The 16,734-nt window shown below is 36.4% G+C and overlaps 1 protein-coding gene across 4 annotated transcripts in view; it reads right to left on the bottom strand.

Moving 5' to 3' along the window:
- LOC145673405 (uncharacterized) overlaps positions 1 to 16,734 on the bottom strand; it is a 188,376-nt gene that overhangs the window by 77,609 nt on the left and 94,033 nt on the right. For 3 of the 4 annotated variants that reach the window (XM_081743076.1, XM_081743077.1, XM_081743075.1), the window contains exons 10-11: positions 15,193 to 15,285; positions 5,443 to 5,613 (exon numbers count right to left, since the gene is read on the bottom strand). In XM_081743076.1, the coding sequence (XP_081599202.1) occupies positions 5,443 to 5,613; positions 15,193 to 15,285 (264 nt within the window). The remainder of the gene's footprint in view (positions 1 to 5,442; positions 5,614 to 15,192; positions 15,286 to 16,734) is intronic. The other variant, XM_081743078.1, reaches the window with a different exon arrangement.

Consider the following 16,734-nt stretch of genomic DNA (forward strand, 5'->3'; position numbering starts at 1 on the left):
TCATGAAATAATTGGTGGAAGGGAAATGTGGAAGGAAATTGGAGGACCCAAGAAAGTCAACAGCATTAAACCATGTGTTTCATTTGTGACAAAGTTAACTAGTGTTTAAAGGAATTGCTCTAATTGCATTGCTCAAATTTACTCACTGAACTCGCATTTCACACATTTTACACACAATATCTTTGTTTGTTTGTTAGTGTCTTCGTTTGTTACATTTACTCGTTTTGCAAATGCCCAGTTGGTTTGGGTGCTCACTTGTACGTAACCAGTCATGGTCGAGATACTGCATTCTGGTGATTCTAGAAATGTAGCTTTATCGATGACGCAACTTTTGGGAGCGTATCATGAAAATAGCTCCATTAATAAAGCAGATATGAGTGCATACTCGGTTTTCCTATGGCCCAGCTCGCATACGCCTTTTGTAGGGTAGACAAACAGGTAGGTGTGTGTGTGTGTGTGTGTGTGTGTGTGTGTGTGTGTGTGTGAGAACCAAGCAACTATGTATTAAACATCACTGAACATCTAAACCTTCTAGATTGCCTTTAAGCTTATGAATTTTCGATATCTATTGCTTCGAACTTACTGTTCCTACGCTTTCGGCCCTCGTTAACTCTACCAATATGCCCAACATGCTGTATATTCGTAGGACCTGTTCTGTTTATCTCAATGCCAGGAATCATCTGCTGAGCTTTGCTACATTAATTAACTGGCACAACTACTGATAAAAATACATCATACGATAAATCTTTCTTTGTATATCTTATGTCTTAATATTTCCTTAACAATTAAGTTAATTTGTTTTCCATGTCCGTTTCAGGATTCTTTTCCCTCAAATCGATTACAATTTCATCTACAATTCTCTACATTACTGTCCCACATATAGTACCTACTGTATCCTTACTAACAAAGTATATATACCTAGGTAGTATCCTTATTATTGTTTTAGATTTATGATATTCCCTTTCATCAATTCTTGGTTTTATTTTTACATTTATTAATACAACGGTACTCAGAACTACAAGTATCATCTGCAAATAATTCAAGCTATGAGAGAGGGGCACGCCTTTAGTACACTTGGTTTTGGGTTTGATTCCTGGTGGGAGAGCACTGAAAGCATTACGGTGGTGAACTGTAGGTCCACGTCTCACATGGTCTCGGTGCTGGAAACAGATGCTGAACTTTAATAAATAAATAATCAAACAAAAATTTACGGCAGAAGAACAGTCCTTAAACGAACTAATTTCTTCTTTGTCTTTGCCTTTTCCCATGTTTATATGGGGTCAGCCTTTCCGTCTTTAATTATTATTCTTCATTTTCTTCTATTCTGGGTGTCCTCTATCCTTCATCCTTCTCTCTTCCTCAAGTCATCTTGTATCTTACCCTTCCACCTCATTTTGGGTCTTCCGGTCTTCCTTTTACCTGTTACCTCCACTTTTCTAATCTCTTTTCAACATGGTCGTCGTTTCTGCATTCTGCATGCCTAGTCATTTCAGCTTCCATTCTGGAAACTTTTTACTCAAGGGTCCCACCTTAACAGTGCCACTTATAATCGTTCCTTATTCTATCCTTCTTGCCACACTATACTTCCATCTTAACATTCTTATCACCGCCATTTCCATCTTTTTTTCCTGGCCCCTTGTGCTTGCCCAGGTTTCGCTCTTGTACATAACTGCCAGTCTTATGATCGTTTCATATATATATATATACACAGCCTTTTAAGCTGCAATTTACTTTGTCATATAGCACTCTGCTTATCCTTCTCTAGTTTAGCCAACCAAATTGTATTCTATGTCGGATTTCTGGATGTAATTCACTATGCTGATCGAGGTAGATCCAAGATATTTAAATTTCAAGATAGGTAATAGTCTCTCTCTCCTTGTAGCCGCAGAAAGCTTCCATCTTTATTGAGTGTCATGCAGTGTCTTTGTTCTACTTATCCTCGTGTGTCTGTCTTCCTACACCCTTCTCCATTCTTCCAGTTTCTTTTCTGTCTTATCCTTGGATGTTATGCATATATCATCATCGGCAAACAGTATACTCTATGGTGCTCTACTTTTAATCTCTCTTGCAACATATCAGTTACGAAATTTAATCGATATGGGCTAAGAGCTGATCCCTGATACAGACTGACTTCTACAGGGAAACCTACTCTTCATTTGGATCTCTACTTCTTCGGATTAACTTGCAAATAAATATATATTACCTTTCTTTTACCTCTTTGTATTAGGGTAACTGTCCCAATAATTGACAGTGTACCAGTAATTGACACTGTCGTGTTATTTTCGCCGCAACAAGACTTTGGGACTCGGTATCAGCAAATGCTGCTACCTCTTATTAGTTCGTGGTGTTGTCAATCCTACACCACTGCTAATATTTGCCACTAGGTGGTAGTACTCCAAAGGACGCAGAAGATCGATGGACAGTGAGAAGTCAACTGTTTTTTCAGCCGTTTAGTAAAGGCTACGCTTAAGACAAGTTGCTTTTGTTTCCGGAGCATATTAAATAGATCCTAATGAAAACTGACGAGTTAAAAAGCTTTTGATGTAATTGAAGGACTAATTTATCATACTAAAACAAAAATTTTAGCCTCTTGAAAATTAAACCAAGTTTTCAGGGGGTGTCAATTATTGGTCACAAGTTTCCTGCAATGACCAGTAATTGACACCCCTGTCAATTACTGGTGATTTGCCTAAGCTCAATAAATATCAGTAGAAATTTGTATATCGTGTATTTCAGTGGAGTTAAGTTAACTGGTAAAGTTAAAAACATTATTTCTTGTAAAATCCCAGTAGTTGACAGGGGGGTGTCAATTACTAGATCAAGGAGTGTCAATTATTAGGCAGCTGTAGAAGAATTGTACAAACAGTTTACCAAGGCACACCTTCGTTATTAATATAATTTATCATTCGAAAAGTCCTGGGTTGACACCTTTGTGATTAACAGAGAACCGACCTTCCTTTTTATACTTTTTTCTTGAAGTGGTAAATACCCCCTTTATACGGGGTTAAGTGGACCTAGGCCTTTTTCCTTATTATTCTTTGTGTTTCTTAGCGTTCAATGTGACTTTAAGCAAGTGTCTTCCCTTAATCTACAGTACTTTTACTTGGCTTGTAGCCACGGTTAGAGTAACCTACAGCAGCCGATTAGTTTAAAAAAAAAAGCAAGAACATACATTTATGGACATTGTGAATGCTTTACACTGATGAAACTAAGGAAAGTGCCTACTTTGTTTCTTTACAAGTAAAATCAATTCACATCTATGGAGCAAAGCAAAATCACATCTAATAAGTCTAAAGTCAACTCAATGTGGATCTTCAGCGAGTGATCATATGAATGGAACGCAGCTGCAAAATTGAGCAATCACCTACAAACGAGAAGGCACAATCTTCCTTAGGCATTAGTGACAGCTCAGAGGAAAGCGAGAAAACTGAAGTGACACAACTGTTACAAATACAGTCCGTGCCACCAAATTCGTCCCTTCAGATTCCGTCAGGTGGTGTAAACACCAACTCTTCTGTGGAATCACTTTTCAAGAAGGCTTTGTTTTGGCCTGAAAGATCACCTGCAGTACGGAACAGAAAAGGTACCACCAGTTGTAATATCAGACATTTGGAAGAGAGATTACCAAAAGTAATAGGAACAAAAACGTGCAAAGCAAAGAGGTATAGAAGAAAGGAAATTGATCCAGGAGCAGAAGAGAAAACAGAAACTTGAAGAGGATCAAAGTACGAAACCACAAAAGTTTCAAGAGATAAACAAAACAGTTAATAAATCTGAAAGTGAACAGAGTACGTTGTCTGAAGAATGAGACATTAAGTTCCAAGATACTTCTGACGAGAGTCTGGCAATGGACAGTGACATTCCAATCACATTACATCACCTATCAACGTGTAAGGTTGAACAAAGGAAATACTATGCTGTTTATTATGATGAACAGTTTTATATCAGTTGCATTACTGCTATTGATAAGGAGAAGGTTCATGTCAAATTTCTTAGAGGAATAGCGGAAAACGATTTTGTGTCATAGATAAGGTGGATAAAAAATTTATATTTTACACAGGGCCGGATTAACCTATCTGGAGGCCCGGGGCTAGAAAAAATATGTGGACCCTACTGACTTCACCTAATACATTTTTGTGGAAGTACAGTAGGAAAGTTAACGGAATATATTTCATATTTTTGGTCATATTTTATTTTATGGTGTTGATTATATCTTCTTAATTCTTTTTAGATAGCCAGTTAAGATTTTTATTAGAATGGAGGCTCCAGTCCACCTGGAGGCCGGGGGCTATAGCCCCCCTTAATCTGGCCCTGATTTAACGGACCGATTACTCTAGTTGGCAATGGTCCCTTCAATGTGGATAATGTAGTTATGCGCAAGATCAAAACCTAATACCGACAGATGAAACTATCATAAATATTTTTCGCCGTCATTAGGCCATTTTCATTATAGTGTTATGTGATGCTGTTACATTAGAACCGAGGACATTTCAAATAAGATAATATTTCACTGATAGTATTACAAAATATTTTACTTTTCAATTATATAATTATTAGTACTTAATTATCTTGTCATATGTCAACTGGAAACAAAACTAGGCTATGAATATTTGTATTATTTTAGTATTAACATCCATTGTATGCAAAAATAATACTGTAAAAACTGTTGTAAATCAGATTGGAAGTTGGTAGAAAATTATATGGTTCATTCAAAGTAAGATATTCAGAGATGTCAATTACTGGGTCACGATGTGTCAATTACTGGTACAATCCGCGGCAAAAAACCTGCAACATGTGCATATAAGTTTATTGTGAAATGACGAAGTCTTTTGCTCCAAAATAACTGTGCACGGGTGGAAGCGGAGGTTTATCCTGGAGTGATTCGTTCCACTTAGACGTTATGTTCATTCTTTGTGCTGTTAGGCGTAGTTTCACAATGAACTTACATCCTCATGTTGCAGATTTTTTGCCGCGGATTGTACAATAAACAACTTTTCGTATATTATTTTTAAAAATAATAATTATCAGTCTATAATTTTTCTGGTGGTGTGCATGGATGAAGGAAGGATGCCTTCATAGCTATACGAGATGTTAGTAAGTCAGGCTCATTTGAAGGCTGAAATACATGCAATTTGTCAAATGCTGCTCTTATACTGTCAATTATTGGGACAGTTACCCTATTATTATTACTCTTGTAGCGAACGTCAACACTTTCGCTCAAAACAATAATTTATACATAATTTAATGATTTATACTTCATATTCTTAGGTCCATCACTTGGGCATTTACGCTCTGTATGGCATAGGACATTTCAATCACACTAATTCAACAATAAATAATAATAATAATAATAATAATAATAATAATAATAATAATAATAATAATAATAATAATAATAATAATAATAATAATAATAATAATAAAAGAATACCGAATACTCACAGAAAGCATACGTATCATTTCCTTGCCATCAGTATTTTCTTGTAATTTATTTTTAATATCGCTCAAAAGCCCTTCTAACCAGGAGCGTTCGTTCTGTTCAAGTACAAGCTGATCTCCCACTTTCCATAGTTTAGAAGACAGTTGAGAAAGACGAGACTGGTAATCCTCAATCTGAAAATATTCGAAGACATTCTTGAAACGAGATATTCTTCAATAGTAAAGCATTAAACATAACACAAGAATGAAGTCCGGTGGCCGAGCAGGTAGGAAGTTAAAACATAAGCAGGTATGAAGTTCACCTGAAATTCTGCAATAGTATTCACTGAAACATCGTTACGGATTAATTAAACGCAAATTCAGGGTCATTGTCGTTTACATCAACAGTAGTGGCATCATATGTCCGGAAAAGAAATCAGAAGTGTAGCTAGCATATTGTATATTTGATTAGTGTGCATGTTACGAAGGAGAGTCAGAAACTAAGGTTACAAGGCCAATATTTCTGAAGTTTCGTCTGTTATAGAGGAATGAGGAGTGTGCAATAATTTTAATACATCGAGTTGGCAACTGTACAGAGTTTCAGCACCTGCCACCTATGACCCTAGTTGTAGGTAAACACAAATAGCGATTCGTTTGGAAAACGGGTTTCGCGAAGAAATCAGCTCAGTTATTTAATTTCTGTCGGTGAAACATGTAACCGCGACTGAAATTCACCGATAATGTGAAACGAACACGACTGTGCGAAGCAATCAGGAGGAAACAACCAGAACTTCTCACCAAGGGCGTCATCTTCCTTCACGACAACGCGCTCCCCCATACAGCTCAGAACACCACCACTACCAGGAGGAGATATGGAAGTATCCCAATGTGTTCGCGGTATTCTGCGTGAGTTTGAATATCACGATTTAGGCAGGGCCAGGACACAAGCCCCCCGCTAGTTTCCAGAGGTTCCTGAATTGGCTTAGACTGTGCCGGCCTGTGATGAGACCATGAAATTCAGTACCCGTACTTGTACTGGTGGAACGTGGGCTTGCTAGTGCTGGAATGCCAACATTACAGATGCTGATAGACACTAAGAACTTCGCTCTGGTCACAAAATGGGTGTATGCCATTACCCTACTTCTGATATGTCTTTAAGCGCTACCGCCCGTGACCAGAGGGGACTTTGGTACTTCTGCGAATCAGACCTATCCTGATAAATTACCTCATCTCCCTGTGAAGAAATTCAATGTGCACAGGTAACGGAGGAACAAAGTGGCGTAGGTGAGGTGAAGTCAAAAGTTTCATGTATTCACCGACGAATCGGCCTGTGGCTAAAACACAGGGGAGGAGTAATGCCTCAGCATACCTTTCCAATCTATTACGAATTTCCAAGGAATTATATAACAGGGTGTCTACTGAAATTCCAAAATGAAATTTCGTGACCTTTTCTTCACAAAATTATAAAATTTCCTAACATTTTCAAGAGCGAATTTGGGTACAAATTAGGCCGAATTTTCATCCATGCGATAGAAACGTTGCTTGAGATTTGGTAGCGTCTAAAGCCGGCCATAGACATTTTTGGTGGTGATTTTTGACGTTTTATAGAACGAAATTTTCCAAACTGTACTTACATTTGCATAGTTAAAAAATCGTGACCCAAAAGCTAAATTTCGTAACTTTTTCGTGACTTTCATGACCGTTTTCTGATTTCGTGACCGATAGACACCCTGTATAACCCATGTGTAATGGGAAAATGGCGTCAAAACTGGGGACTCATGGTCAACGAAAATAGTTTTCAAACAGACAAGAATTGCTGCAGACTCTTCCAACCAATTTTCCAAAGGAACCGATACAATGGACACCTGGGGTACAGCACCATGAAACAGGCCACTTCTCACTGCACACGTCAATAGGTTGATTCCATGTATGGTACACTATGGTTAGTATCAGATAAGCTGGTAGGAGATCAAAACAAGTTTTCTCCCTACTGCGTTCACACGTGAATTTCGGTGTTCCTCTTTTTACCATCAACACTTGTTCGCGGAGGTATCGAATGTATGTACATGTATCTAAATAATTAATTAGAACTTTCACGATAGCTCTACATATTGTAAAACACTCTATTTTGTTTATCTTCTTTAGTGAGATAAATAACACATCTTTTAGTATAATAGTAAATTTAATTGAATAATTGTCGTTTTCTTGGGAGTCGGGATTGTGAAATAATGTTGGAATTGCTAGCGATGATAGGGTTTGGGTATTGACCGGGTACTTACTGTATTCATTCAATAATTTCATAATAATATGCAATCCAAGAGCAAATAAAATCTGTATGAGGAAAGTATCAGAACACTAACATAATAACGGTAGAACCTGAAGTAAGAGAAAAACATCAAGTCTCTAGTCCGGTCCTCTTATAAACAGATGTTCTTACATTAAAAGAAAGAAAAAAAAGTACAATTAAATCTGGATTGATTTGATTCATAACTCCTTCCAACTTTTAAACGAAAGGCTCGTTTAAATTAACTTTATAACGAATGAATTCTTATTTCTAGAAATTCAATTTTAAAAATACAACTCAAGTCAAACTTTTAGCATATAAATAAGCATTACTTCTTTTGTCAAAAATTAAAATTGGAAATTGTGGTAGCGTGGTTTGACAGCAGAATGAACAGCAATGCCTTCTCAACATCAGGTGAAAGCGAACTGACGTAAATATTTAGATTTTACACGATACTATACCCTAAAAATGTTACATTCATATGAAGATAGAAACTTCTGCAATGGAAAAGACGTGGGTAGAAGAAAAGTTGTCTGATTGCCTATCAGCTTATCTGGACTGAATTATAGATTCTATAGGACTCGAAACGTGTAGTGTGATCCGACAAGTCGCATTATCTATATTCTAATGATACAAGCCGTCAAGTGCACTAAAATCCAAATGAAACATTCTTGTAGTATATTGGTTCAAATGAAGGGAATTCTGTGACAGTGTGAAGGTGTTTCGTGTACCATGACTGAACCTTCATTCATGTGAATGCGAACCTGAGCTAGTATGTTTGGACACTCTCAGTAACAAAGCGTTTCACAGAATTCAAAGCATTTGCACCTGGACTGAGGAAATTCAAGAACCGTGTCGCACCTGATCTAGTCTGCAAAGTCCTCAGATTTAAACCCAACTGAAAACCTATGGGATTATTGGAGCAGCAGGTGAAACGCAAAAATCGGTATTCACGACTTTGCTGGAACTGCGGAATTAACTGATAAGCGAGTGAATTCACATGTATATGGCATACCTGTAACACTTTGTGAAGTCAATTCGAAACAGAATCCAGAAACAAAAAAAGGTGATGTAACCCGTATATTATACGAAAATAACACCGATTGATGTGCTTATTTCTAACTAAACAATAAGTTAGAGATCTTATAAATAATAGAAGTCCACGTCACACTGTAACACTTCGTTAATCAAAAAGAGTGACAATCGCTTTGCACAAACATGTTAAACTTAACTTTATTACTCAAAATCGTAACTTTTTTTTTTTTTTTTTTTTTTTCATATACATAGGAAATCAATAAAAAGAAACTACATAGTTCTGATAATTCTCTGGTTGGGCTATATTGAAAATTCCCCGTTACAGGGTTTCAACGGGAAAGTCAGATATTAGAAACGTTGATTAAAACAATACACATGATTGTCATTATTAGAGGTGGGATTTTTATGCACTTAAAATTCATGAAATATGCATACAATTATCCTGTTAAATGTGCTAAAATTTGCACTTAATATGCACTAATAATGCGGTAAACGAGAGAATTTTCTAACATGCAGCAAAATTGTGACAAAGTTGTGTAATTGAAATATAACTTCGAAAGTGTACTTTACCTTTTAGGACTTCTCTTTAGAATTTATTTTTTATGACAGTTGCTGTTTACATACTCCTAACTTTTTAAAAATCTACACAAATTAGGAGATTAAAATAGGCACAATGATATGAGGACACGATCTCTCATTTTCCTTGACATTTGTATTTAGAGTACATTTACTTTACACGAAATAATGCGAGCTTCACTTCATTAGCCTTACAGTATATTACAATATGCTTCTCTTCACTTTTTGGCGTCAGTTTATACTCAGAAAATAACCTGTTAACATCAGTAGATATTACTGGACAATATTTATAAAGAGGAGCCAGTTTAGTATCCATATTTTCTGGTAAGTTGAAATTTAACCTTGATGGTACTTTTTATTATGGCTTTAATTGTTTTGTAGTCGTAGTTTCTGGCAATAAAATTCGTAAGTTTATTTTCCACAGAGTGACCGAATTTACCAGGAACTGACTGGAGGTCGTGCTGAACTTCATCAACTAGAGTTAAGTATTCACTGAGCAGCATTCCCGTATCTCTTGTTTTTGAATTGATGTCGACACAATTTTACGTCTTTATCATTATCAGATTTTTCTTAACGTCTTGGCAATTGTATGCGCCTTTGCTCTGCTGATCGTTTGCTAACATTATTGGTCCTCCACAAACTAGGCATTCTTTCATCCTCCCATGCAGAAAACAGTTGTATTGTATTGCATTGAAAATACACGCTAAAACGGAATTTATTCCATGCTAAAGCATACATCTGAAAAAAAAATTACACAATATGCTGAATAGGCTCTTAAGCACTATTATATGCTCTAACCTTTGAAATATGCATATATATGCTATAAATACAGGATGTTGAAATTCGATCTGTATTATTGTTGTTATCTAGAAACTCCTACTAAGTTTAACAAGGCATGCATATAAGCAAACAAAATTTTCACTTGCATAAAAATCCGATGTCTAGTCATTATATATATATATATATATATATATATATATATATATATATATATATATATATATATATATATATATCGGCAACTTGAAAGAGAAAGTTTGAATTGAAGTTTTAATAGTACATTAAAATTTAATTCTGCTACGATCAAATGTTTAATTCCCCAAAGTAAGAAATTAAAACTTTTCAAAGAGAAAGTTGAGTTGATTTCGAGTTTAACGTCCCTTTCAGCAGCGAGGCTATATGAGACGTGACCTATTGACTAACGTGGCATCCGAACAATATGAGCTCCCGTTGAGAATCGAACCCGAATCTCCTACGCCAAAAGCACCTACGCTAACCGCTTAGCCACGGAGGAGCTCTTTTCAAAGAGAAAAACATGAGCATCATAATCGTAGGAGATTTGTAAGAAACAATTTCGAAAAGCCAAGAAATAAATCACGTAAGAAGTGAATTCATTGGGAGTATAGTCAACCAACAATGTGTCGAGAAAAGAATACACTCACAAGGATGACCAAGGAACATATGGCAGGATGTGGTATAATGTGTAAACAAAAGAATTTAGACGGAGTAACCATAAGAAAAAAATACTTTAAAAATAAGGATTTTATATATATATATATATATATATATATATATATATATATATATATATATATATATATATATATATATATATCGGGTGTTGCAAAGTAAGTGTTACAACTCTTGGGAGGTGACTCCTGCCCACTCAGACAAGAAAAAAAGTTCTCTTGAACTTTCGGCTATCGGACATAGTTTCAGATCTACAAAGTGCCGAAAACGTGGGAAAATGACTTTCGGACGCCAATAGTTCGGAAACTATCCAACATAAAGAGGGCGGGTAAAAAATCCACTGAAGAAGTCATACCTGCTGTATTGAATTTTGCGTGTTTCACAATCCTATCATGCACGCGCAAGGGATTTCCCAAAGGAACGTAGGGAGTCCCGGATAATCTGCCAAATGAAAATTGGTCTAAATGGATATGAATTGATAGGGTTTATACCAGGTAACAATAATTCGTTTGTATTAAGTCGATATCTGGAACAAATACAAAATGGCGGACACCTTCATGCCCGTTGTGTGTTGTTGCATAATCGCCAGGTACGGATGCTGGCCAACAGTGACGTTCTGAGTATTAAGTGTAGCGAATTTGTACTCAAATGATCTAGAAAGACATCTGGAGTGTCGGTAGAGCACAACAAATGAAGCAGGGTGATTCACATTTGTGGAAACACTTAATGAAAAATGTCCAGAATGCACTCATACTCAGTAAACGTGAGTTCAAAGTGTCGATAATGTAATGGAATAGCATGAAAAACATGAAAGCCATTGCCAATTCACCAATAATATTACATCAATCCGATGCAATATGATCTGCACGGTTGCATACCGATAAGGATGCAACAACTGAGGCCAAGTTAAAATTGTGCAAGGGGACTCACTAAGAAACTGCGTAAATTAAATGAATGTCACTAGTGGGATTGCATGATCGATATTGAAATGTGGCCAATGTATGTGTAGATAACATGTAGCTAATGGACAAATGTCAACATATCCCACTACTGCTGGGACACCGTCCCATGTGCGAAAACTAGGAAAATAACGTTGTACATTCTGCTATTACATCTGGTGCACTTTTTGGTAGAACATAACTAGAACACGATTGTATTAATGCCCTCTTTGTTTGGGGCATTGTCCCACAGGCGACACATATGAAAAGAAATCTCTTAATTCATGGTTCAAATTTTGATAGGGCGTGAAAATAACAAACTTGTATCATGTCCCGCGTCTTCTGGGACATACGACGTACTCGAAATATAGAGAAATACCTCCAAAAATTCATATCTTACACACAGTGCACATGCCAAGACAAAGACGAAAATGAACCAATTTGGCACTTGTAACACTACTGCTGGAATACCACACATATGGAAAATAAAGCGACATGAGAAATAGGAAGAAACGTCTTAAAGCTCTAATTGTTTACAATTGTGCAGTAGGAATAACAAAATGAAACACACAAGCATGTCGGGAGGCTGTACAAGAGCGCTTGCCAAACAAAGTGGGTACTCCTCAAAGAAATGAATACAGAGAAAGTGAGGCTCCCTCGAAGCCTCTGGCCTAGAGCGCTTGCTTTTGCTCGCAGTTTCCAATCTTACTGGGAGCCCACGTTCTTACATTCAATATCCAAGTAGTTATTTTCCTATTTTTCGCACGTGGGACGGTGTCCCAGCAGTAGTGGGATATGTTGACGTTTGTTCATTAGCTACATGTCGATATCAACACACACATTGGCCACATTTCAATATCGATCATCCGATCCCACTAGTGACATTTTCCGGTTTCTTAGTGAGTCCCTTGCACAATTTCAAGTTGGCCTCAGTTGGTGCATCCTTATTGGTATGCAACCGTGCAGATCATATTGCATCGGATTGATGGAATATTATTGGTGAATTGGCAATGACTCTCATGTTCTTGACGCTAATCCTTACATTTCCAACGCTTTGAACTGACGTTTACTGAGTACGAGTGCATTTCTGGACAATTTTCGTTAAGTGTTTTTACAAATGTGAATCACCCTGCTTTATTTGTTGTGCTCTACCGACACTCCAGATGTCTTTCTAGATCATTTGAGTACAAATTCGCTACACTTAATACTCAGAACGTCACTGTTGGCCAGCATCCGTACCTGGCGATTATGCAACAACACACAACGGGCATGAAGGTGTCCGCCATTTTGTATTTGTTTCAGATATCGACTTAATACAAACGAATTATTGTTACCTGGTATAAACCCTATCAATTCATATCCATTTAGACCAATTTTCATTTGGCAGATTCTCCGGGACTCCCTACGTTCCTTTAGGGAATTCCTTGCGCGTGCATGATAGGATTGTGAAACATGCAAAAATCAATACAGCAGGTATTACTTCTTCAGTGAATTTTTTACCCGCCCTTTACGTTGGATAGTTTTCGAACTATTGGCGTCCGAAAGTCATTTTCCCACGCTTTCGGCACCTTGTAGATCTGAAACTATGTCCGATAGCCGAAAGTTCAAGAGAACTTTTTTTCTTGTCTGAGTGGCAGGAGTCACCTCCCAAGAGTTGTAACACTTATTTTGCAACACCCGATATATATATATATATATATATATATATATATATTAAAGCAAGGACAAAGTGAAATGGGCTAAGACTAAACACATTGGGAGATCTTCCTAAAGACTAAGGGCTCGTTTTTAAGAGTAAAACACACATCCTACAAAAATCTCCTTTTTAATGCATTTCATAAAAGCATTGTTTCTAGAAGTTTTCATCAAATCATCACTGAAACAATCTGCCATCTGTTGAAGTAATGCCTAATTAACTGATGTTGCCAACTCATAAAAAATCTACAGAAAGTTGCAATTACTTAGTTTTACTAGGACGATAAGCTACAGCTCAGCTTCTTTCTTGGACATACTCTTGGTTGGCTGTGCTCCTGGTGAATTTATTTTTTGTATTTACGAAAATATTTCTTACCAATCTCCTCCGATTACGATGTTCATTTGTTTCTCTTTGACAAGTTTTTGTTTCTTGATTTACAAAAATAAACATTTGATCCTAGAAGGCGGGAATTTTAGTGTGTAATTAACAATTTCAATCCAGATTTTTTTCTTTCAAATTGTCGAGATCTGTATGTAATGGCGATCTTGTGTATTTTTTATAATCAACATTTTCAAAATCTGACTTTCCGCTGGAACTCGTATAACGGGGAGAGGCAGCGGTGGTTCAGTGGTAAAGCGTTCACCTCTGGTGAGAGGGTCCTTGGTTCGATCCCAGCATGCGCAAAGTGAGCTTTGTGGTGGACAAACACCGTGTGCGTGGGTTTTCTCGGGGTTCTCCCGTTTCCTCTCACTTTCTTCATTCAACCACTTTATTCACTTATCATCACCTAGCCGGCATAAACGTGGGACGTAAAACATAAATATTGCATTTCATTTCATACTACGGAGAGTTTTCATTCTAACCTAGCTGGATGGAGGATTATGAAATACGTAATTTCATTATATTGATTTTCTGTGTCACAAAAGTAGTACCTTATACGAGGGGTAGTCAAAAAGTTCCCGGAATGACGTAGTTTTGGCATTTGTGACGTAATCACAATGAATCTTGTACAGTACAGTCCTTAGGTTCCCTAATTATGGAATTGACTAATGTGAACAGATCATAACAAGCAGGTACGAGTAGTGCAGCTGAACAGAGGAGTATGTAGTGATCAGTAGGCCAATTTCACAGATAAAGTAACGCACAAACATCAAGTTCATGTGCAAATCAGGAAAAATTTGATTCGGAGAGTTTGATAGCCTTAAGAACAGTTTAGCATCTTTGGATGTTTGGGTCTTTCCAAAGCTAAAAATGGTACTTTTTCGTTTCTCCAACGTAGACGAGATCAAAACTAACGCGATGGCTGAAATTTTGAAGACAGCAAAAGAGGTCTTTCGTCGGTGTTTCCACCAATCGCAGAAGTAGTGGAACAAGAGTGTGTGTGTGTGTTCCGAAGGTGCTAACTTCGAAGGCAATTAAGTACATGTGTACTTATATTCTGGTAATAAAGAGCTACAATAGAATTCCAGGAACTTTTCGACTGTTCCTCGTATAACAGTAAATAAAACTTTTCACCAAACACCGTTTGCGTAGGTTTCCTCGAGCTCCCCCCCCCTCCCACTTTCGTCATTCCACTGTTATCATGCATCTCATCTTGAGAAAAAATTTTATCCTGTTTCCCCGAATCATTCTGACCATTTCTGATTTTCTTTAGTTTATAAAAATCATATACAATATGTATGGTTTAGAAAGAGAGATAAAATACGAAAAAATCTAGACTTATGAACTCAAGAAAAAAATCTCTATAAAAGTATATAAATTCATACTGCACATGCCTTTTTCACATATTCCCTGCAAGCAACTCTTAGTTCTTCTCGTTCGTCTCTTTCATCTTTCATTTTCTTAAGTTCCTCAGCATACGCTAATCGCTGAAAAAAAAAATAAATAAAATTTTAAAAATTCAGAAAAAAAATAATCCTAAAATTATGAGATATATTTTAAAATACAGAACACAGTTTTAGTTAAAATGCAGTGTCATCTTTACAAACAAATTTGTGTGCTATTGGGAATGTTTCATAACAACAACTAACATATTTTACTGTGGAAATCAGTCATTACTTAATTACCTGGCAACATAGGTACAGGCTGAAGCAATCATTCGGATCCTACTTCGAATTACAAGTCCCAACTTACATGATTTTGCTATTATGATAGGAGTCGTAAAGCACGATTAATTAATCACAATCCACTGTGTGGCATATTCCGACTGGTCTAAAGGTGTGTTTTTCTGCTGCTTGTTCACGAAACAACTTTACTGTGAGGCTACTTAAAATTGATATCGATTTCCCGCATATTTTATTCACTCCAGTGTGTATTCCTTCTCGTCATGCCTATATAATTGTCTTGGCATGTACACTCATGTCCAAAATTATTGTCGCATATCTTTAAATATGTTATTGTAGGAATATAATTTTATAACGAATTCGCTCGGTATTTCTTATAATGTTAGTATGTGTATAATCGGCAAAGATATGTATGTGGCAAATTTTGTGTCAAAAGAGCAGTAACTAAGAACAATAAAACGAAAATAAAACTTTCCTGTCCATTTAACAACATTTTGTTTTACTCATTCGAATTTTCGTATTTATAATTCTTTTCGTATGAAATTTACCACAAATATACATTTCCCGATTATACACATAGTATCAGTATTAAAAGTAACCTGCAAAATCATTATCAAATTATATTCTTACAAGAAGATAGTTATAGATATGCGACAATCATTTTGGACATGAGTGTACATGAAACTTCACAAACACATGCGAAATCCAACGGGTTAGTGAAGAATCTGTTAACTTTTAATTTTTTTCCCCAATATTCTCTGGAGGCATTAATATTGGGTTAAAGTTACAAGTCCACAAAACATTTTATAATTTGTTTGGAACTGAATGAAATAAAGGCATACATATCAATTTTATATCACCATTTTTGTTTTGAGTGATGTTTGTCCTGATGTAGCCATTTTTCTAAAGTTTCAATCCTGTAACTTTTTTTCTTTCTAATGTCTAATACAATGTTTATATTTCAGTTTTTTCGTTAGGGCCACCAAAGAACATCGGCGAAAACTTATAAAAGTGTCTTTCCTAATCCGCTTGAGTCCGCAGGTATCTATGAAGTCTCATGTACATGCCAAGATATTTAATCGGCGTGACAGAGGGGAAACACACACACACACACACTTCACTCGAAAGAACATATTTGCGAAATACAACGATGTCCCAACATCAAGCCTTTCAAAACAACTACAACATAAAGAAGCACAACATTGATAAAGTTAAAATGATCACAAAATCGTCATGGGATTAAAATTAAATTTG

The sequence above is a fragment of the Thermobia domestica genome, chromosome 16 (genome assembly GCF_964235325.1).
Source record: "Thermobia domestica chromosome 16, izTheDome1.hap1.1, whole genome shotgun sequence".
In the NCBI taxonomy this organism is placed as follows: Eukaryota; Metazoa; Arthropoda; class Insecta; order Zygentoma; family Lepismatidae; genus Thermobia; species Thermobia domestica.